Source organism: Pinus tabuliformis, chromosome 3_2 (assembly GCF_031772625.1).
Source record: "Pinus tabuliformis cultivar Carrire ecotype Pingquan chromosome 3_2, CPIR1, whole genome shotgun sequence".
In the NCBI taxonomy this organism is placed as follows: domain Eukaryota; kingdom Viridiplantae; phylum Streptophyta; class Pinopsida; order Pinales; family Pinaceae; genus Pinus; species Pinus tabuliformis.
Genome location: NC_142302.1, coordinates 1,163,577,482 through 1,163,599,524, shown reverse-complemented (window position 1 = coordinate 1,163,599,524; position 22,043 = coordinate 1,163,577,482). Strand labels below are relative to the sequence as shown.

At 37.6% G+C, this 22,043-nt stretch overlaps 1 protein-coding gene across 1 annotated transcript in view; it reads left to right on the top strand.

Moving 5' to 3' along the window:
- The window catches only part of LOC149184851 (cinnamoyl-CoA reductase 1-like), a 188,340-nt gene extending 166,951 nt beyond the window's left edge, over window positions 1–21,389 (top strand). Inside the window, exon 5 of the mRNA XM_089417735.1 lies at window positions 21,110–21,389. Within this exon, the coding sequence (XP_089273861.1) occupies window positions 21,110–21,278 (169 nt within the window). The 3' untranslated portion in view covers window positions 21,279–21,389. The remainder of the gene's footprint in view (window positions 1–21,109) is intronic.
- Window positions 21,390–22,043: the final 654 nt, after the last annotated feature.

Here is a 22,043-nt window from a genome sequence, read left to right as displayed (position 1 = left end):
ATGTCCTTCAGCATCATCAAGTATCCCCCTAAGCCATGAAGGCCTCTTCCTAGAAGAGGAAGGCTCATGTGAAGGAGGATCAATCGGATCTATGGGTTCTTCTACATCAGGCATTCATTCATCATCCTTTTCTTTCAGTTCCCTGGTGTCAGCTTCTTGAGAGCTCCTCAAAGTCGAAAGATTGTTCACCTTGCTGAGAGCCATATCTTCGTCAAAGGTGACATCATGACTAATTATGACTTCCCTTTGACTGGTGGTGAACATTTCTTCAGGAGTCTTGGAACCCAATGCTTGATGAGGGCATCGATTTTGTACATATACGACAGTGTTTGTAGTTTCAGCCCATAGAAACTTCAGAAGTCTTTGATCATGTAGCATGGCCCAGACAGCTTCCATCATCGTGCGGTTCTTCCTTCCCACCACACCATTCTGCTCAGGAGTATGTGGTGTAGTAGTCTCCCTCTTAATGCCAACCTCAGGTATGCCTGAGTGAACCAATTGTAATATATCGGAGGTCTTGCTTTGGCTTGAGGGGAATGGTACCCTTTTGAGCTTTCCTTCGGCACATCCTGGACATACACCTTCTTTCTCTACTCAGAATTCAGGCATCCCTGTCACCATTTGTCTTACACCGAGTATAGCTTTATAATGAAGGGGGGCAAACCTCTAATGCCAAAGTTCAGACTGAAGAGATGTGTCATAAGACATGACACCTAGCAGACTTCCATCGACCTGATATAATGAATCAACACTAAACCCAAGAGTAAAGGCATATTTAACATTATTTTTCCATATACGTACCTTGCCATCACTGAAGGTTACCTTGTAGCCTTTGTCTTCCGTTGCCGAGATGGACACTAGGTTCTTTTTGAGGTCAGGTGCATTTAATACATCCTAGACTTTCTAGCCTTCTTGAATGGTTGTCCTCTTCCTTGATTCCCAGCTCTCCTCTTACCTTTGCTATTGAATTTGTCATTCCTTTGATTGCCATCAGAGGGATTTTGATCATCATCCCAGTGTGAGTACTTTCTATCAGGGCACTTCCTTGCATAGTGACCTGCTTCATCGCAGATGAAACATCGTCCTTTTCTTCCACCCTTAGATCCATCCTTTCCTTTTGATTTAGACCCAGAATTATTTCTTCTCTTAGCATGAGAAGAAAAAGCAGCAGGAGGACCTTTAGGCATGGGCATTTCTTGCTCTTCTTCCCTTGTTTCTTCTTGAATGCATCTAGCCATTAATTCCTCGAAACCAGGAATTACATTATAGTTCAGAAGAGTAGTCCTGAACACGTACCATTCGGATGGTAATCCTCCAAGAGTCGTGAGTGCCATTTCTCAGTCAGTAATAGTTTCCCCAATAGATAGGAGATCGTTCTTGATCTCGGTGATTCTTAATAAGTATGCTTGCATACTTTCATATTTACCCTTCTTGATTTCCCTCAGCTTATTTCTAAGAAACAAAACTTGATTTGCATCATTAACTTTAAATAAACTCACCAGTCTATCATAGATTTCCTTGGAGGTGTCCAGTTCAGAGATGTAGGCCACCAAGTGCTTGTCGATAGAGTCCCGGATGATCTTCTATTTTGACTTCTTCGGTTTTCCATTTGTTCCATGTAGCAGCGGATGCATTTGATGGAGGCTCAACAATATTGCCTCTCACATGATCCAACACTCCTTGATTTTCAAGGGTTAGATTGATAGACATCTTCCATCCGTGATAGTCAGCGTTCTCATGGAGCTTGTCTTTGGCAGAAAAGAGTGTTGAGGACCCCATAGTTATTTTAGAATAGCCTTGCCAATCTTCTCTTCGATGATTGCTCTTGCTCTTGCTCGGGCTTTGTCTTCACCTCAGCTCTGATACCATGTTAAGTTATGGTATGTTCTATGCTTATAACAGTTTACTTCTTTTTCTTATTATATTCCACCGATTATCAATCACATGTACATAAAGTAAAGTGCAGATAGAACATTAAACGATCGACAGAAAACAAGCCAAGACAAGAGACACAAGATGTGGCGGCTAGCCAGGGACAAACCCCACAATGTGTGGGGAAACCCTTTGATCAAATCTTCTTTTATCTTCAATAATTCAGCAGAGAGAAATAGTACAATAAATCTAATTCATATCAGCAGTAGCAAACCCTAGATCAGCAGCATCAGCATTAGCGGCTTCATTATCAAACTAGGGCAGACGATATCTCACAAACCAACCGTCGGATTGACTTCATTCCACCACCAAAAGTTTCGGCTTCCAGAGGAGGTTCAGATGAACCTACAGCGCAGTTCAGATGAGGAGATCTTCTAGGCCACGCAGGTCAATCTTTACTTCTGCAGTTGCAGCAGTTTCCGGCTTCAAACTAGGGCAGTCGATATCTTGCAAACCGTTCGTCAGATTGACTTCATTCCACCACCAAAAGTTGCGGCTTTCAGAGGAGGTTCAGATGAACCTACAATGCAGTTCCAAAGAGGAGATCTTCTAGGCCACGCAAGTCAATCTTTACTTCTGTAGTTGCAGCTTCAAATTCAACAGCTTCCGGCTTCACATGTGTGAGAGAGAGACCCATTTCAACGCAGTAGAGAAGAGACTCATTTCTGCGCAGTAGAGAGAGAGAGATGTGATGAGATGAGTGAGACCAAATGAGGAAAAGTCCTCTTATATTTATACACAACGTTGGTGGGTGAATAGATGCGACTGTTGGGCTTCTGAGCCTACATGAGTTGTAGGTCGACTTGATAATAATTCCATAATCAAAATAAATTCATATCTCCATGAATACTTATCGGAATCGGATGATCTTTATATCAATCCTACACCTCTCGACGAGAGGAATCTAATAAAAATATTATCAGCCATGAATAAAATGACCCACATGAAGTTTTGCCCTGGTTGCCAATTTTAACAACACATTTACATTTTCACATAAAGGAAAGAAAGGCGACACTGACACTTTTGCACATGAAGCCTCCGCCGATAGTCCGTTTTCCCGATACAGAGATAATCTGGAAAGTGTCACTGCCAAATTTGAAAATCCCTCAGCTAAAGGATTTGGTAATACACTTTTGGTAAATATTGATTGCATGGAAAGTGAAGAAGTAATAACAATCCTGCATAATGTTCATGCTTGGGCACTCCAACGCAAAGCTGAAACTAAAGTCTCATGGTCTGATATAGTCACACAAATCGTTTGGTCTTTTACTGGTATTTTAAAACAATGGTGGGATAAGTTGTCTGAAGAAGAGATGACCAATATCATTGAACATCCAAGTGATCCCCTGAAAGCTATTTTCGATGCCTTCAAACATGAATTTGTGGGGGTAGTACCAGAAGATTTAGCACATCATGGTCAACTCTTTTTATCTCAAAGATTGTGTAACATAGATTATTTGCATGATTATTATTGTGTTATGCAAAAACTTTTTTATCAAACAGCAGATCCTCACAATGTTGCTTATTTGAGGTATTATATAGCTTCAATGCCAGGAAAAATTCCAGATTTGATTAACCAGTATATTGAGACCAACAAGATAAAAATTGAGAATTCTTCATTTGCTGCAATACACCAAATGATAGTCTCTATTCTGCAGAAAGAATGTGCATCAGAAAAAGCTAAAAAGAATTTTAAAAAGCAGATGCATTTCAGTACGATGCATGTGGGAAAGAAGGCCATTATGCAAATACATGTGAAGAGAAAAAGAACAAGAAACAGTTGAAGATTATGGATGTTTTCACTACAGTCCATAATCCAGAAGATTGGGATCTCATATCCCACTTATATGGCGAATATTTTGAAATTTCAAGTGATTCTTCTACTTTAGACATTGATGATTTACCTAATATTAGCGAAATAAGGTTGGAATCTGATTCCTCTGACTCTCATGAAACTTTTATTGCTGACATTAAAATGTTATGCTTCAATAAAACAGATAATTTGCAGAATCGGGTTGACGAGATTAAGACACAGCTAGTCCAGCTTGCACCATTCCAGTTAACAGCCAGAAGAAGATTGAAAGAGAAGCTGGAAAGCTTAGAAAAACATTTACCTTCCAAAAGGATCATTGATGATGAGAATTTCGTGGCAAGAGAGTTTGATTCAATGTTCAAACCATTGTGTCTTACAGAAGCTTCTCAAGATGCAGGTATGGATGAAATCAATACTCTCAAGAGTCAGGACAACATGATCTTCACTGAGATTGACTGCTGTGGCATTTAACAGATAAGGTTTTGCATAGCAAAAGAAATTTGTCGGCTACCTGGCACACAAAGCAGACTCAGTCTAAAGATAGATACAGACTCAAACACTTCTAAAATGATTCGGCCACTTTAGGTTCTTACCAGTGCCGAGCACACTGGTATGTAGGCTCCCAAATCTCCTAATGACTTGAGTTCTTCTCATGATGCAAGCAGATCAGACCCAATGTCCGCAGTTGCAGTGCAGGAGAATTCCTCGACTCAAAGACTCTCAAACTTCTAATGCCTCTCCTTCTCACAATTCTAGTATTTATAATATCCTAGTAGGTTAACCTGTCGAAATTTTTATCGGAAACCTGCAACAAGAGGAATCTCCTTTTGGTATGAATATCACACAGGAAATCATATCCAAAGGACTAACAGTAAGCAGCAAATAAAAGATTTGGGCAAGTGGGTACTACCACCTGTTATCTCGTCCCTTAAAGGCAGTGCCATATGGGGACCGAATCTGACACTATCTAAAAAGCAAGATTATATGATCAATAGACAAGACAGCCGGAATCTAGGACATCGGCTCATAATAATTATAAAGTGGATATTTTAAAGAAAACCCACGAAAACTAAAAGGCCGGAATCTAGGACATCGACTCATAATAATTACAAAGTGGATATTTTAAAGAAAACCCACGAAAACTAAAAATGTACATGATATCTAATGAGTGATCATATACATCAATCACTATTATATTGCCATTCTTCTGCACCAGCATATTCCCTGTCGGCTTCATCCATCTCTAGTAATTGTTCTATGTGAGGAGCAAATATATCATTTGGCAAGGCATCATCAAGCCATGGAGGTGCTACTTCCAAGAAACAACAAAAAAATGGAAAATGGAATACATTTGCTGGTCTCGTCCTGGGATCTGTAGAAATTTCTCCATGGAAGCTGACCTTCAAACTGAATGATGGTTCATCTTGCTGTCTATCCTGTAAGACTACTTTTGTTTCAGTATGAAGAAATTCAAACTCTACAGTGTAGTCGTATCGAGCAGCAATATGGATTTCCCAAATTAAAGTGTTAATGGTTTCCCGGAAATTAAAATTACAAATATGCTCACTCCTAGGCATATACTTAAACATGAACAACCTAAACCAGGGACTCCACTAGTTATTAGCATTATCTAACTATGTCGCATATGCAATGACTCTAACATAACCATGTATCCTGGCCCTCTGATGGATAGAGAAATAATCTTGCCACGTCTAATTAGTATGTTGGACAAAACCAAAAGAGATAGGAACTGGTCCTCTAGACAGTGAATAATAGACACGCCAAGGCCTATCTCTGCTATGCAAAACCTTATTTGTTAAATGCCATAGCAGTCAATCTCAGTAAAGATCATGTTGTCCTGTAATTATCAGTTTTTCTATCAGTAAAGAATTGGTATCAGAGCCATCTGGTTCTTTGTCCAAGCAATTTTCATAATTATCTGGTTCTCCCATTGAGTTGTATTTGTCCCTGCCTTTGTTTACGAGTTAAAGTTGGCGATAAGGCTTTGGTAGAGAGCGTTTGAGGCGACGGACTGCCGTGTTTGCTTTCCTGGAGCACAAAGATTTTTTCTCCTCTGTTCAGGTGCATACTTATATTCAATCTCAATGGCTGGTTCTTTGAATGAATTTGTTCTTCAAACACCCGAGGATAAGAAAATTGCTAAGCAAAAGAGATGGTCTTTTCTGAATAAGTATTTGAACAAATCTTCTGAAGAAAAATTATATGATGAAAAGGTTTTAGTCCAGGAATTTGATCCACAGCCAAATTGGACATTGCCAGAGATAGGAGTAGATAAGTTATATAAGATCCCTGCTTTTCAGTTCAGAGCAACCCAGTTATTTCGCTTTACTTCTGTAAACATTCCCATTTCTACTGATCAGAAAGTCTACCAGATCCCTTTAATCAAAAGAGAAGATATTGAATGGGGTTTGGAACATGGGTTCAAATATATTCATATAGGCATGATTCAGTTCGGGATTAATCCACTTGTCAGATCTGGATTAAATACTTCTTGCCTAACTTGTGTTCTAGATACTAGACTGAATGAGTTTAGTGATGCATTGTTAGGAGGTTTTCAGAGTCCTCTTAATAATGGTCCCGTCTGGTCTTCTGTAATTCCCAGATATCAAGTTTCTTTGAGTGACCCATATACAATTGAGTTTTTGAATGCCTATATTCAGTTCAATGGTTTCAATGTCACCCCACAAACTTTGATCGCTCAGCTTCATTCTTCTATTTGTCATCGATTTGTTTCAAGCACAATGCCTCCACTCAATCCAAAATTGTGTTCTAAAGCTTTGAAAGGAGGAGTAATAGTTGGTCCCGGTAATACTGCCCCTTGCAGATAGGATTTTCAGAATGCACTTTGCCTGATGAATGGAATAGTACTTACATTCCATTATCCCAAAGATATCCTCAACTGCAAACGTCAAAAGAACCTAGACAATTGTCTATTGTCAAACATTCTGATGGATCTTCTGGTCTCAAACTCACAAGCCCTCGTCTCGTCAGATCCATGACTATCTTGGATAAGTCTCCATTTCTAGGAAGTCAGGACAGTACAAAAGCAGTAATACATCCACCAGTTATGCGTACTCCTGCTCCTTTATCAGTTCCAATACCACCCATATATTCTGCTCCCAAAAGGAACCAAAAGAAACCTCTGACTCACAAATATAATGATTGCCAATTCTGTGTATCCGGTCCATCTTCCAATTTCCAACTCGAAGATCATAAGCTTGAACCCATATTACCTGATATAAAAAGCTTTAGTCTTCCCAGAGCTCAACAGGATCCAATTGCAAAGATTAATGAAAGATATCTGGAGCCTACAAACTCTAGAAAAACTTTCAAGAATGGTACTCTAAAGTTAGACTTTCAATGGATACAGATGAAAAATATGTCAGATACAGATCAGACTGAAATAGAGAAAATGCATAATTATACAAACTACCAGATTGTTTGTATGCTGCAGAATATAGATGATATAGCTAAAGATGTGCTAGAGATTAAGGAACATATAAAGAAAATGCACAATGGTTATAAAGAATGTTTGGAAATGCAAAATGAGCACATACAGAGATTGAATGATGTCAATTCCAACATAGGGATAATCTCTAAGTCTCTCGAACATTTAAGGAATGCATTACCACAGCCTACTTCTCCACCTCATTATAGAGAGGTAGATCTTTCAAGTTCAAAATTGAAGTTTTCTTCCAGATCAGATGAATCAGCAGAAGGTCTTAGGAGTATTTTGTTTAAAGGCATAGACAATGTAAGTATTGCTAAGATAGAAAAGGTTGAACAAGGAATAATGTTAGCCAGAGAAAAAACAAATTTGATGAAAGCTAGGCTAACCACTTTTCCTACTGATGAAAGCTTAAGGTTACCAAAGGGCTATGTCAGTCTTAGAACCCTTGTAGAAAATGGCCAACCATCTGCTCCACAAATCTTGGCCATGTTTGGTGTTACCTCCCCTACTCCAGGAGACACTAGTTCTAAAAGAGATAGAGGGGACACATTTACATTTTCACATAAAGGAAAGAAAGGCGACACTGACACTTTTGCACATGAAGCCTCCGCCGATAGTCCATTTTCCCGATACAGAGATAATTTGGAAAGTGCCACTGCCAAATTTGAAAATCCCTCTGCTAAAGGATTTGGTAATACACTTTTTGTAAATATTGATTGCATGGAAACTGAAGAAGTAATAACAATCTTGCATAATGTTCATGCTTGGGCACTCCAACGCAAAGCTGAAACTAAAGTCTCATGGTCTGATATAGTCACACAAATCGTTTGGACTTTTACTGGTATTTTAAAACAATGGTCGGATAAGTTGTCTGAAGAAGAGATGACCAATATTATTGAACATCCAACAGATCCCCTGAAAGCTATTTTCGATGCCTTAAAACATGAATTTGTGGGGGTAGTACCAGAGGATTCAGCACATCATGGTCAACTCTTTTTATCTCAAAGATTGTGTAACATAGATTATTTGCATGGTTATTATTTTGTTATGCAAAAACTTCTTTATCAAGCAGCAAATCCTCACAATGTTGCTTATTTGAGGTATTATATAGCTTCAATGCCAGGAAAAATTCCAGATTTGATTAACCAGTATATTGAGACCAACAAGATAAAAATTGAGAATTCTTCATTTGCTGCAATACACCAAATGATAGTCTCTATTCTGCAGAAAGAATGTGCATCAGAAAAAGCTAAAAAGAATTTTAAGAAGCAGATGCATTTCAGTACGAAGCTATGTAATAATTTTGCAGAAACTTATGATTTTGGATGTAGTAGCAAATCTAGAAAGAAAGTATCAAAAGTTTCATGTTCCTACAAAACAGACAAGTACATTCCTAAGAAAAAATATTATCCTTCTAAGTTTTCCAAAAAGAAGAGGACAATATTCAGGAAAAGAGCAAAGCCTTCTAAAAAGGTAACCTGTTTTATATGTGGGAAAGAAGGCCATTATGCAAATACATGCAAAGAGAAAAAGAACAAGAAATAGTTGAAGATTATGGATGTTTTCACTACAGTCCATAATCCAGAAAATTGGGATCTCATATCCCACTCAGATGGCGAATATTTTGAAATTTCAAGTGATTCTTCTACTTCAGACATTGATGATTTACCTAATATCATCAAAATAAGGTTGGAACCTGATTCCTCTTACTCTGATGAAACTTCTATTGCTGACATTAAAATGTTATGCTTCAATAAAACAGATAATTTGCAGAATCAGGTTGATGAGATTAAGACACAGCTAGCCCAGCTTGCACCATCCCAGTTAACAGCCAGAAGAAGATTGAAAGAGAAGCTGGAAAGCTTAGAAAAACAATTACCTTCCAAAAGGATCATTGATGATGAGAATTTCATGGCAAGAGAGTTTGATTCAATGTTCAAACCATTGTGTCTTACAAAAGCTTCTCAAGATGCAGGTATGGATGAAATCTATACTCTCAAGAGAAAAATTAGCAGTTTGGAATCATTTATTAAATTAACAAGATCAGAAATGTTGCAATTATCAGCTAAACTTCAAAATCTTATTTCTGAATATGATGATGCTAATTCCAAATTGGCGAGAACTCTGATGAAGGATATTCCAGAAGAAATGCCCATGAAATCTAAGGAAATAGATTTGGTAAACATCATGGGAATAGGAGATAAAGTGGTAATTCCTTTGAAAATAAAACTGCCAAACATAAAGGAATATACTTTAGATGTGCAAATCGATTATGGAGCTATGTGTAGTTGACGCAAATTTGGTGCAATTCCTTCTTATTATTGGCAGCGTACTAAACTGTCCTTCAGAGCTGTAAATAAAGAATTAATGGAGATTAACTATATATCTCCTGATTTTCCAGTCTATTTGAATCATGTACAGACTTATGTTACATTGTACAGTTTTGATACAGGCTCAGATGTCTTGTTAGGACAAGATTTTTTGAAAAGATTCCTCCCAGTCACCTTCAGCAAAGACTCCGTCACATTTACTACTAATGAAGGGACTGTTATGATTTCGGCAAAGAATGAGTACCAGCTTAAAGTCAAGCCCAGTGAAGAAGATAATTTACAGGACACTATGCATAATCTTACAAAAATTCAAAAAATTGTCAAGCATGCAGAAATACATGGACAAAAGGCATTGCAAGCGATCTCAGATAAGCTACACCAGGATTGCACAGCAAGCAGGCCAGACGCTTTCTGGACCAGAGAGAAATATTTTGTAGCATTACCTTATAAAGAAGGGTATGTTCCTAAAGCACAGAAAGCAAGTGCTAACCATATGTCGCCTACTGAACAAGCCTTGTGCAAACAAGAAATTCAACAACTGCTTGAACAACATTTGATTGAGCCTTGCAAAAGCCCATGGGCATGTCCAGCTTTCTACGTCAACAAACATAGTGAGCAAAAACGTGGCAAGAAGAGGTTGGTAATTAATTACAAAATATTGAATGAGGCCCTCATGCCTATCCGGTATCCTCTTCCCAATAAAGAATTGTTGTTTTCTAAAATAGCCAATCCCAATGTTTTCAGCAAATTTGATCTTAAAAGTGGGTTTTGGCAAATTGGTATTATTCCAGAAGACAGGTATAAAACCGCCTTCACGGTTCCACATGGCCAATACCAATGGACAGTCATGCCATTTGGATTGAAGAATGCTCCGTCTGAGTTTCAAAAAAGGATGGAAGATATTTTTGGAGGGGTAGAATATGTAATTGTATATATTGATGATTTGCTTGTGTTCAGCAAGGATGTAAATACTCACAAGATGCATTTAGAAAACTTTTATGAAATGGTATACAAGCATGGTTTAGTTCTATCTGACTCAGAAGAAAAATTTCAAATTGGAAAAGTCAGAATAGACTATTTAGGATTGCATATCGAACAGGGTCATATAGAGCTTCAGCCTCATGTCCTTCTCCATCTTTTAAAGTTTCCTAATATTCTCCTTGATGAAAAGATGCTTCAGAGATTTTTGGGTTGCTTGAATTACATTCGGCAGTTCTACGAAAAGCAGTGTGAAGATACTAAGATTTTGCAGAAAAGGCTGAGGAAAGAAAAAATCGAATGGTCCAATGAGATGACTACAACAGTAAGGAACATAAAAAGCAAAATCAGAGAACTTCCCAAGTTAAGACTGCCTGACACTAATCTCCCATTTATTCTTGAAACAGATGCATCTGATCATACATGGGCTGCAGCATTATTACAGAAACATGGAAGGAAGGAACTTGTTTGTGCATATGCCTCTGGTACTTTTGATAACACAGAAGTTAAGTATCCGTCCTCCCACAAAGAAATACTTGCTGTCAAAAGGGGAATTCAAAGATTCAGATTGTTCTTGAAAAGTGTCAGGTTTTTAGTTAGAACTGATCTGAAGCATATGAAAGGTATTTTGTCCAACAAGAAATTTTTAGAACAAGGAAATACCAGGATTCTAAGATGGGCTCTCTGGCTGGAAGGTTTTGATTTCGATATTGTCTATATATCAGGCGCAGAAAATTATTTAGCAGACATGTTGACAAGAGAAGGAGCTCCAGAAATCAAAGACATCAAGATGTTCAGACCTCTATACAAAGGAGAAAGTTCTTCAAGTAAAAGTCCAGTCCAGTCTAGTGTCTATCAGTCCAAATTTTGTTCAATCTTGGTCTGTAGTCAGTGTAAATATGAATTCTGTTGGGATTGTTTTGTTTTAAGAGTCAAGTCATTACCAGTAGAAGTCATCCAAATTATTTTGCAAATGTGGTTTGATTCAGAGTCTGGCATGATAGCCTAAAATAGTGAGTTACCTTATAGAGATAGGCCTTGGTGTGTCTATTATTCACTGTCTAGAGGACCAGTCCCTATCTATTTTGGTTTTGTCCAACACACTGATTGGACATGGCAAGATTATTTCTCTATCCATCAGAGGGCCAGGATACATGGTTATGTTAGTCATTGCATATGCGACATTGTTAGATAATGCTAATAACTGGTGGAGTCGCTGGTTTAGGTTGTTCATGTTTAAGTATATACCTAGGAGTGAGCATATTTGTAATTTTAATTTCCGGGAAACCATTAACACTTTAATATGGGAAATCCATATTGCTGCTCGATACGACTACACCGTAGAGTTTGAATTTCTTCATACTGAAACAGAAGTAGTCTTACAGGATAGATAGTGTTAGCACTCGAATTTGCCTCAGGCTGAGGAAGGCAGAATCCAAGGCAACATCAAACCACTTAGCCTCGTAGCTAGCCTTACGAGGACAGGAGAGGGCTCTCTCCGGGTCTATCTCGGCAAAAGGTTTTCAAAGGGCTGAGATGACCAATAAAGAACACTGATTTTAGGCTAGTAAATTGATGAAAAGGAGTTTGATTTAAGATTTTTAGGGTTTTGTTGGAAAACAGGGAAAGGCAATTTTGGGTGCGGGGATGTGACACAGTTTTTGCAGAGGTCTTTTTGAGGCAAGGTAGGCAATCGTCCTGATGTCTTTAAAGGAATTGAATGGATAGAAATGACTGGTGAGGTGCTAAGGAGAGCGAGAAAATTTCAGGAGTTCTCCTTAAACAGATGAAAACATGGATATTAAACAAACTTAAAGGCAGAGCATACAAGATTATGAATTCTACCTTAACACTTCATTTGTTTAATTTGCAGAAGAGAATAGTAGGAAAATGATACACATAACAAACTTACAAGTACATGAGAGAAACACACCATCAACACAAATAACCACAGGAATCCCAAATAGTGCTGCAAAACCCTGGTCTTTCCTTTGCCAAAATTGCTGAGATACAATGTGTAATACAGTCTAAGCTTATCCCCCAAGAGTCCAACCATGAAAATGACTTAGAAATTACATAATATAGGCAAGCCAACCTCTTCCCTTGCCTCTAGGGGTCGAGCTCATCATTCTAGGAGCTGTTTCAACCAATTCTAAACAAAGCACTAAAATCTAGGCAGTCAAAACAACTTGCCTCTATAAGCTAGGAAACCAATTCATTCATTAAATTTTTGCTATTTTATGAATGAATCATCTAGAATAGGTAAATAAGTGTCAAGTCAACATAAAATTACATTAATTACATCAAGGAGGGTGAAAAATCCCATCACAAGTCAAAACTGGTCAAACTGGCTGCGTTTTCCTGAGCTGAAGATGAAAATTTTGGAAAATATCCTGATGCGTAGCGCGCCAAAACCCTACGCGTAGCGCGCCTTTCAGCTCACTTTTGGGGCACTTCCCGGCATCCAAATTGAGCTCAAGTGGGCTTGTTGGAAAGGTCTGGATGTCTACTTTCCAACCCAAGTGGAATTTTTCAATTTGGTGCCCATTTGCCCCTCCAAAAATGAATTCTCCCAAGACTGCTTCCTGTGTGTCCAAAAAGGGGCAGAAGGTCATTTTTTGCATGTTTTTTGACCTTTTGGGGGCCCAAAACTTGATGAAATGTCTTGGCAGTGGCTGAGCAGATGTATTTCATCATGACAAATTTAAAAATGCAAACCTTTCTTGAATTGGGCCTCCCCATCTTCAGGGTAGCGCGCGGCGCGCTACTCGTTGAGGGCAAAACCTGTTTTCAATACAAAAATTTCAAAATTGACCAAAACTTCTCCAAATTTTTTGAGATTTGAGCTGGGGGTGTATCATTGAGCACCATGCTCCTTCAAGGAGGCTTCGGCCAAAATTTGAAGTGGATCGGGCCTTTTCCTCCGTTTTAGTGCCTTGGCCAATTGTCCTTTGAGTACCTTCATTTTCGCTTTGCACACATGCATGCGGGCCCAATAATGATTCTTCATGTGGTGGAGCATATTTTTGTCCCTGTTTGCCTTGGCTAACAACTTCTCTAAATGAGTGTTCACCCGGATAAGCATAGACCCTTGCTCAATAGGTGTCAAATCACCAGGTCTCTTGCGGGCCAAGTTTCGGTTTTCTCGGATTCGCCGCAACTCATCAAAAGTGTGTTCATCTTCTAGCTGCTTGTTAAGCTACTCCAAGTAGTTGATTGTCCACTTAACCATCTACAATTTCTATTTGTTGACTGAACCTGTTGCTGATAGCATTCTTGTCACTGCCTTAACATTCTTCATCCTCTTCAGCTCCAAGATTGTTGTTGTGTGTCAATACCAAACTTATCGATGAAATTTGAATAGCCATGAATTTTGAATAAGTTTTTGATATCTGAATTGTCCCTCCCCAGGATGACCTAATGCATCAATTGCTACTATCCTTGTTTCTCGCCTACCACAGAAATCATGACACCTTGTATCAACATAGTCACCAGCAAAACGGAATCCTGAAGCATATCCTTCATATTTTGAAAACCTTTCCCATACTAAGTGCACCACCTCCAAGGTATGCATTAGCAAAGTCTACCTCCAAAGCCTCCTCTTCATGTTCTTCAATTGTACCTGTGATTTGATGCGTGAGAAGAGGTGTTTGAATATGTTTCGGGCAAAGTCTGGGCATAAACTCCAACGCGTAGCGTGCCTCACCCAACGCGTAGCGCGCCCCTGATGCGTAGCGCCCGTGTAAAATTACACTGCAAATTGTTGCCTGATGCGTAGCGCGCCCCTGGTGCGTAGCGCGCCCACCCTGATGCGTAGCGCGCACCCAGCTACATAGTGCATTTTGCAGGAGGCTTTTGGAGGCCTTCCCGGTGTCGAAATCGGGCGCAGGATAGCTCGTTGGAAAGGTCTTTGAGTCTACTTTCCAACACAACTGGAATTTTTCAATTTGGAGTTCATTTGCCTTGTCAAAAATCAAATCTCCCAAGATTGGTCAAAATGTGCCAAATGAGGCTGCCTCAAGGCAGAGTGCTGTTGCAGTCAACTTTTGAATGCCTTCCTCAACTCCAAATTGAGCTCATGATAGCTCATTGGAAAGCTATTTGTGTCTAGTTATCATTTGACTCATCAAGAAAGTCATTTGGCTAACCAAGCTAGGAGAAAACTTGATTTTCCGAAGGTCACTTCAGAGGTGCATTCGATTCTCCTGAGGCAACGATATTTTGACATTTCTCTAAAACCATGACACCTGTGTAAAAAGTGAAGGAGGTTTTTCTTCTTTGGCATGTTGTGGACAAAAACCTCTCTCAGTTTTCCAAAATTCATCTTTGATTGCTCTGAAACATCTTTTGAGTGAAACTTATCCCGATGTGTGAAACAAGGAATTTTGTGGAAATGAAGCGAAATGAAGGGGATAAGGGGCTTCTAAATTCTTGGGGAAATTTTTGGAAGTAGGGAGGGATGTTAGGAAGTAGGGGAAAGTGGAATTGCGGAGATCGAGTGAGGGGAAGGGGTCCAAACGGGCAAAACACAGGCCCAACCTAGAAAATTGCCAAGTTGTAGCAAGAAACTAGGGTTTGTGCGAAAATGAGGAATTTGCGGGATCTCAGAGATGGGAAGTGTTTGATAAGGTACATGAAGGATAGGGGAAGGTGTATGAACATCTGGATACAAGTTTTGTTAATGATTTGACCATCCAAGAGAAATTTCCTTCAAAACCCTAGGAGAGGGAAATGAACCTTGCCTAGGCGCAACTGAAGCATGAACAATGTGTAAAATGACCCAATGGAACATGACATGATGAGGACAACCCTATGAATGATGATAGGCTCAGCTGAATGATGACGTGGACCGACATTTGGGCAATTTTGAAAGGAGTGAAAGCAAACCCTAGACCTAATGCCTAGTGACCAAATTTTGCTTGAAGACTCACTGAAATGACAAAATTTGACCTTGACACTCTGAGACCACTTTGTAAGAGCATATTTGATCACTGGAGGAAGGCTGGAAAGATTGACACTAACAGACAGCAAGATGAACCATCATTCAGTTTGAAGGTCAGCTTCCATGGAGAAATTTCTACAGATCCCAGGACGAGACCAGCAAATGTATTCCATTTTCCATTTTTTCGCTGTTTCTTGGAAGTAGCACCTCCATGGCTTGATGATGCCTTGCCAAATGATATATTTGCTCCTGACATAGAACAATTACCAGAGATGGATGAAGCCGACAAGGAATATGCTGGTGCAGAAGAATGGCAATATAATAGTGATTGATGTATATGATCACTCATTAGATATCATGTACATTTTTAGTTTTCGTGGGTTTTCTTTAAAATATCCACTTTGTAATTATTATGAGCCGATGTCCTAGATTCCGGCCTTTTAGTTTTCGTGGGTTTTCTTTAAAATATCCACTTTGTAATTATTATGAGCCGATGTCCTAGATTCCGGCCGTCTTGTCTATTGATCATATAATCTTGCTTTTTAGATAGTGTCAGATTCGGTCCCCATATGGCACTGCCTTTAAGGGACGAGATAACAGGTGGTAGTACCCACTTGCCCGAATCTTTTATTTGCTCCTTACTGTTAGTCCTTTGGATATGATTTCCTGCGTGATATTCATACCAAAAGGATATTCCTCTTGTTGCAGGTTTCCGGTAAAAATTTCGACCAATTAGCCTACTAGGATATTATAAATACTAGAATTGTGAGAAGGAGAGGCATTAGAAGTTTGAGAGTCTTTGAGTTGAGGAATTCTCCTGCTCTGCAACTGCGGACATTGGGTCTGATCTGCTTGCATCACGAGAAGAACTCAAGTCATTAGGAGATTTGGGAGCCTGCGTACTAGTGTGCTTGGCACTGGTAAGAACCTAAAGTGGCCGAATCATTTTAGAAGTGTTTGAGTCTGTATCTATCTTTAGACTGACTCTGCTTTGTGTGCCAGGTAGCCTACAGATTTCTTTTGCTATGCAAAACCTTATCTGTTAAATGCCACAGCAGTCAATCTCAATAAAGATCATGTTGTCCTGTAATTATCAGTTTTTCTTTTATTATATATTTTTTTCCAAAGGATGGGATATCATGATTTCACAGAAGGATATGAAAGGAAGTCAAAGTGATTTGACCGCTAATTGAAAATTGCAGTCCCTAGCAGAGGCAACGACTAATAAACTATTGGTGGGTGGGGATGTGGAATGTGAATCAACCCCATTTATTTGGCATTGCCTAAGACTTATTAGACCAATGCCCAAGTCCCCTTAAAGGTATTTATTCTTAGTTATCTTGATTCCCATGCATACACTATTTCTTAATTTCTTTTGAAGTCAAGGATGACGAACATTACAACTACTACCATATTCATGAGAAAAATTATCTTCAGTAACTATTGTCTCCATTTTGTATAACATTGAGTATTGTGATATCTCCTTATTAGAGGCCGATATTCTCTTTTCTTTATCATTCAACATTTTATTTTCAAAGGCGATGCAGTAATTCGATTGTCATTAAATAGCTCCAATTTTAGAACTAGATGTTTCACACTCAGCAACGAATGTGGAAAAATCTGTTTAGTAATGACGAGTGGAATACAAGGTATCCTAAAGCTTTTAGAAGATTTTTTCTGTAGCTGGAGCTGCTTGAGTCTTGGTAAATTAGTAGGAGGTGAGGCAATTATAGAAATAAAATTAGCAAACCATCTATAAAACCCAAATAAAATTAGCAAACCATCTATAAAACCCAACCAAACTAACAAATCCTCTAATACTTCCAGGAGATTTTGGTGTTGACCGATTTTGGTGTTGACCAATCTTGGATAACCTTGATTTTAGAAAGAAGGTTTCGATGCCATCAACTGAGAATCTAAGGTGACATGCCCTAAGTATCCAACAGGAAGTCTTGTTAGAGTCACAGTTAGACTCATAATTACACTATTTGGCATATAATAATGGTTTTTGACGAGATGCTTTCTATTATCCCTATGCAATGTGTGTGTCCTTCCCCTACTTTAGAATATTAGAAATTCTGTGAAGCCAGATTATGGCACTCGAGGAACTTCCCCTTTGCTAAGAAGTCACGCGTGGGGTATCTATTCTAGTAAAGTTGCCTAGGGCTTGCCTCGGCGATTTGAAATGGCCCACTTGCACAACGAGATAACCCACAAGAGGAAAATAATATCTGTAGGGGATTTGAATCTTGGTGAGGGATGAGCCACCCACTTTACCATTTAACCACGTCCCTCTTGACCATTTTATTCATTTAGAGAATGGGAAGAGCAATATCTAAATGACTTAGATGTTCTTCAAAACCAATAGAAGTATTGTTGGCGTTGCAATTAGATTTCTTATCATGCAAGCTAGGATTTTAAAGCCTAGGAAGAACCCTAGCTATGAGAAAGCACACTTCCCAGTGCCCACCTGGTAGCGCCCCCTTTCCCACTCCCAAAGCTTTCTCTCAAAATAATTTCCTGCGGTCTTGGAATAATTCCTGCTGCTACTATACCACATGAGAAGAAATTATAAATTGTTCATGCAAAGAGGCTGTAGAAAGCTTAGTTGATAATCTAGATTCTGGAACTTAGAATTTGTTGTCTTTATTATGGTATATTTTGTAAACATTATTTAATGGTCGAATTTTGCATTGTTGACTACATATTTACCATTATCTGACCATGATGCGCTATTTCATTTCATGGTTGATGTTATCTGTCATATACAATTATCTGGGGAAACTTGAAGGTTTACATTATGATTGATCATTTGATGACAATGCTATAAGTTCTAACTATGTGATGGTTGATGCTTTAGTGATTTTTATTAATCTACTACAAAAATCTATTTTTTCATATTTCCTGCAACTGATTTGTCATTCTGCCTGTTTTCGTTTTTATTTTTAATATCCGTGCATGAAAAATATATCAAACAAAAAACAACCTTGGTATGTTTTATTGTCCTAGTCTTTTGGAAATGGGTACTTCATGCTCGCACTCTCAGTAGCTATGAGATCAACAATATCTAAATGACCTAGATTGTTCAATATTTTTTTTATAGATAAGGATATCATCAAAAAAGACAAACAAATTTTCTAAGATGTGTGTAATATTTTTGTTTAGTAAGGCCTTAGAGATGACAGGAGTGTGTTAATTGGGGTGGTTAATTAGAATGATTGTTATCCTAGCCACCCAAGTTCGAATACCCACTAGTGACATGTTAAGCTTTGATGCTTTGAAGAATATTGTTGTAATGACTTTGAGCCCGAGAAAAGCACTCTTGATGAGTATAACTGTGGGCTGGCCTGGTACCAGCAACCTCACTCTTGCCTTTGGGCTAAGAGGGAGGCTTATTTCTTTCCTCCGAAATATATATATATATATATATATATATATATATATATATATATATATAGCAAGAGCATTGTAAAGGACAAATGCCACAACTTTTAGTTCATAATGGTCTAAATGAGGTCTAAAGGCAATTAGGATATGACAAATGTCAAGACATTAAGTCAATCTTTCAAAATATGTTCATGTTAATGTGTTGGTGTTGTGTAGCGATCTATCAAATCCTTAAAAGAAAAAGTATTGTCTTTACTATTTTCTTGTTGAATTATATTATTGTAATGTCTTTGAGCCTAAGAAAAGCATTCCTAATGAGTATAATTGTGGGCTGGCCTGGTCCCAGCAACTTCACTCTTGTGATTGGGGTTGAGAGGGCCTCCAATTTCTTTCCTCCGGAAGAAAAAAATATAGCAAGAGTGTTGTAAAAAAACAAAAGGCACAACTTTTACTTCATAATGTTCTAAATGAGTTCTAAAAGCAATTAGAATATTACAAATAGGTGGTAGATCTGAAGTCAATCATTCAAAATATGTTCGTGGATTTGAAGCTATGTTGCAGGGAACGTAGGGCAAGGGGGCGTTTCCGTACGGAACGGGTATGAAACACGGAAACGCGTTTCAGGCCGTACTGCCACATTTCACGAAACTGAAACCTGGCCAGTACGGCCTGAAACGCGTTTCAGGGTTGTACGACTCACGTTTCAGCTTTTTACTTGTGTTTTTAAATTTTTTTTTTTTTTAATTTGTTTTCTAATTTATTTTTAGGTTATCCTAGTGACTTCTAGTTGTTTCTAGATGCCTGTCTAAAGTTATAAAAGTGAACTTTTGCCCTAGTGTTGATATGCAGTTCATGGTAATGTTAAATTCTTAAAGTAAAAGTGATATTCTCCTTTATTTTTCATTTTCATCCTTTTACTTAAATTTTTAACATTACCATGAAATGACTCAGGATGTTTGAGAGTGGTTTCGCCCTCATTGGATTTCATATGGAGAAAGTAGAATTTTACATCTCACTCAAAATCCAGCAGACTTATCTGTTTTGCAGGATTTCAGGATTAGGGGGATTGCAATGTTTCCATTGGATTTTATCATGTACTAGGGTATGGAGCTTGTATTTAATCAAGAGAAACAAGCCCTCTATGCAGGGGAGACTCCCAATAATGAAGAGCATGTAGGGTACTAGGGTATGAAACTTGTATTTAATCAAGAGCACTAAGGTCATTGGACTATGTAGGAGGAGACTCCCAATCAAGCACAAGACAAGAAATTAGAAATTTCTCGTGGCTGATTTTGGATATTTCTATTTTCATTATGTGATCATTCATGAGTAAATGTGATGTAAATTTAGAGACTTATAGTTTATGCATTGACAATTGACAATTTTATCATAATATAATAAATTAGAATGTATCATATATGCTTTATGATTGCACATATTTCTTAAATGTCTTAAGATATATATATATATATATATATCGCGTTTCCTCGTTACCAAAATTTGGGAAGGTCGCGTTTCGTATCGCTTCCCGTTTCGGAAACTCGTACCCGTTTCCCCGTTTCGTGCAACTTAAATCTGAAGTCAATCTTTCAAAATATGTTCGTGTTAACGTGTTAGTGTTGTGTAGCCATCAATCAAATTTTAACTTGTTCAATTGTAAGTAAATGTAGGTATACGCCATCCTTCTTTCAAGCAAGGACCTAAGATGCATAGGGCTTCTACGTAGTCCAATTCTTCGAGTTTTTGTGATTGTTAACCGTAGATTGGAAAGGACTTCGGAGATGACTAAGGATTTGATGGCTTTATGATGATGCAAATTTTGAGAGAGCTTTCTAACTTGAAAATAAATGTGTACTCTTTCTGATGAAATATTAAATTCACGCTTACCTCAAAAGAAGGAAGAGAAAGTGGAGAACATTGAGCACCTACAACATCTGGGTAGTTTTTCTGATTTTTTTAATGCATTCAAAAAACGGTGGCTCGCAACATATAAAAGTCAAGTGGACAACACAAAATTGGAAATAGAATTTATTACATAAAATCTTGAAACATATACTGGCATTGTGTCCAAACTAACTTTGCTCCACATGCATTTATTAATGGCTTAGATTCTAAAATGTAAATTTGAAAAGTTTCACGGTTTTATATGTGTTTTAGAGTTTTTCGAATGTAAAAAGAAAATTTATAAAATTGGATTACATTTTTTATTATTCAAATATTTCATGACAATTTATTATCTATAAATTGCTTTACAGGTTCACCGAGGAAACACAACCTGGGTTAGTAAGATGTAAGGATGCAGCAAAGAAGCTTATTGGCTTGGGACTTAATTTCACTCCAATAGAGGAGGCCATTCAGCAATCAGTTGCTAGTATGAGAGAGAGGGGATTTCTTAAAGAAATTCCTAAAGCATATGATGTTTAGAATGTAGTAGAATTTAATTTATACAGCAAATTATATAATACCCATTATACATATTATTAAAAAGAATATTTCAATCTATTTAATATTTTTATTGAGAGAGAAAGACTGAAATACACCAATTTTTTTTTCCAAAATAGAACAAATTGTTGCATAACTCAAGCTATTTGAATATTTAGATCATTTTTATATCTTTCAGTTGTTATGTTATCCTTGTATATAATAAAAAATCTAACACAAGATGCAAATACTTTTAGGTAAGTTACCACTCCTATCACATATCTAGTTTTTTTTTTTGGGATTTTAAGGACTTTAAGAAAATTTAATATTTTTTTAATAAAAAACAATTTAAAAATTTAAAAGGGGAGTTTCACCCCTTAATAGAAGTTTGGATCACACATTGTAGTGAGTCACGTAAGATTAACTCCATATATACTACTAAGTTTGGATCACACACTAGTGAGTCACGTAAGCTTAACTCCATACATAAAGCTAAGTAGCAACACTACCTTGCAATGTAAAGTCATTCTAAATTTTATAAAAAAATAAATTATCTCTACATCTTAAATATCTTATTTTTCATTTTTTATTTTAAATGAAATTGGATTTTTTTATTCTGAAAAGAAAAAGCCTATTTTATTTCATTTTGTTTTTACAAAATATATATAGATTCTGAGTTAATTGAGCTGGATGGATTTTATATTAAGTTAGTTTTATCATTATAATGTAAAGTTATGAAAAATTAGGAATTATAGATATTTATGAAAA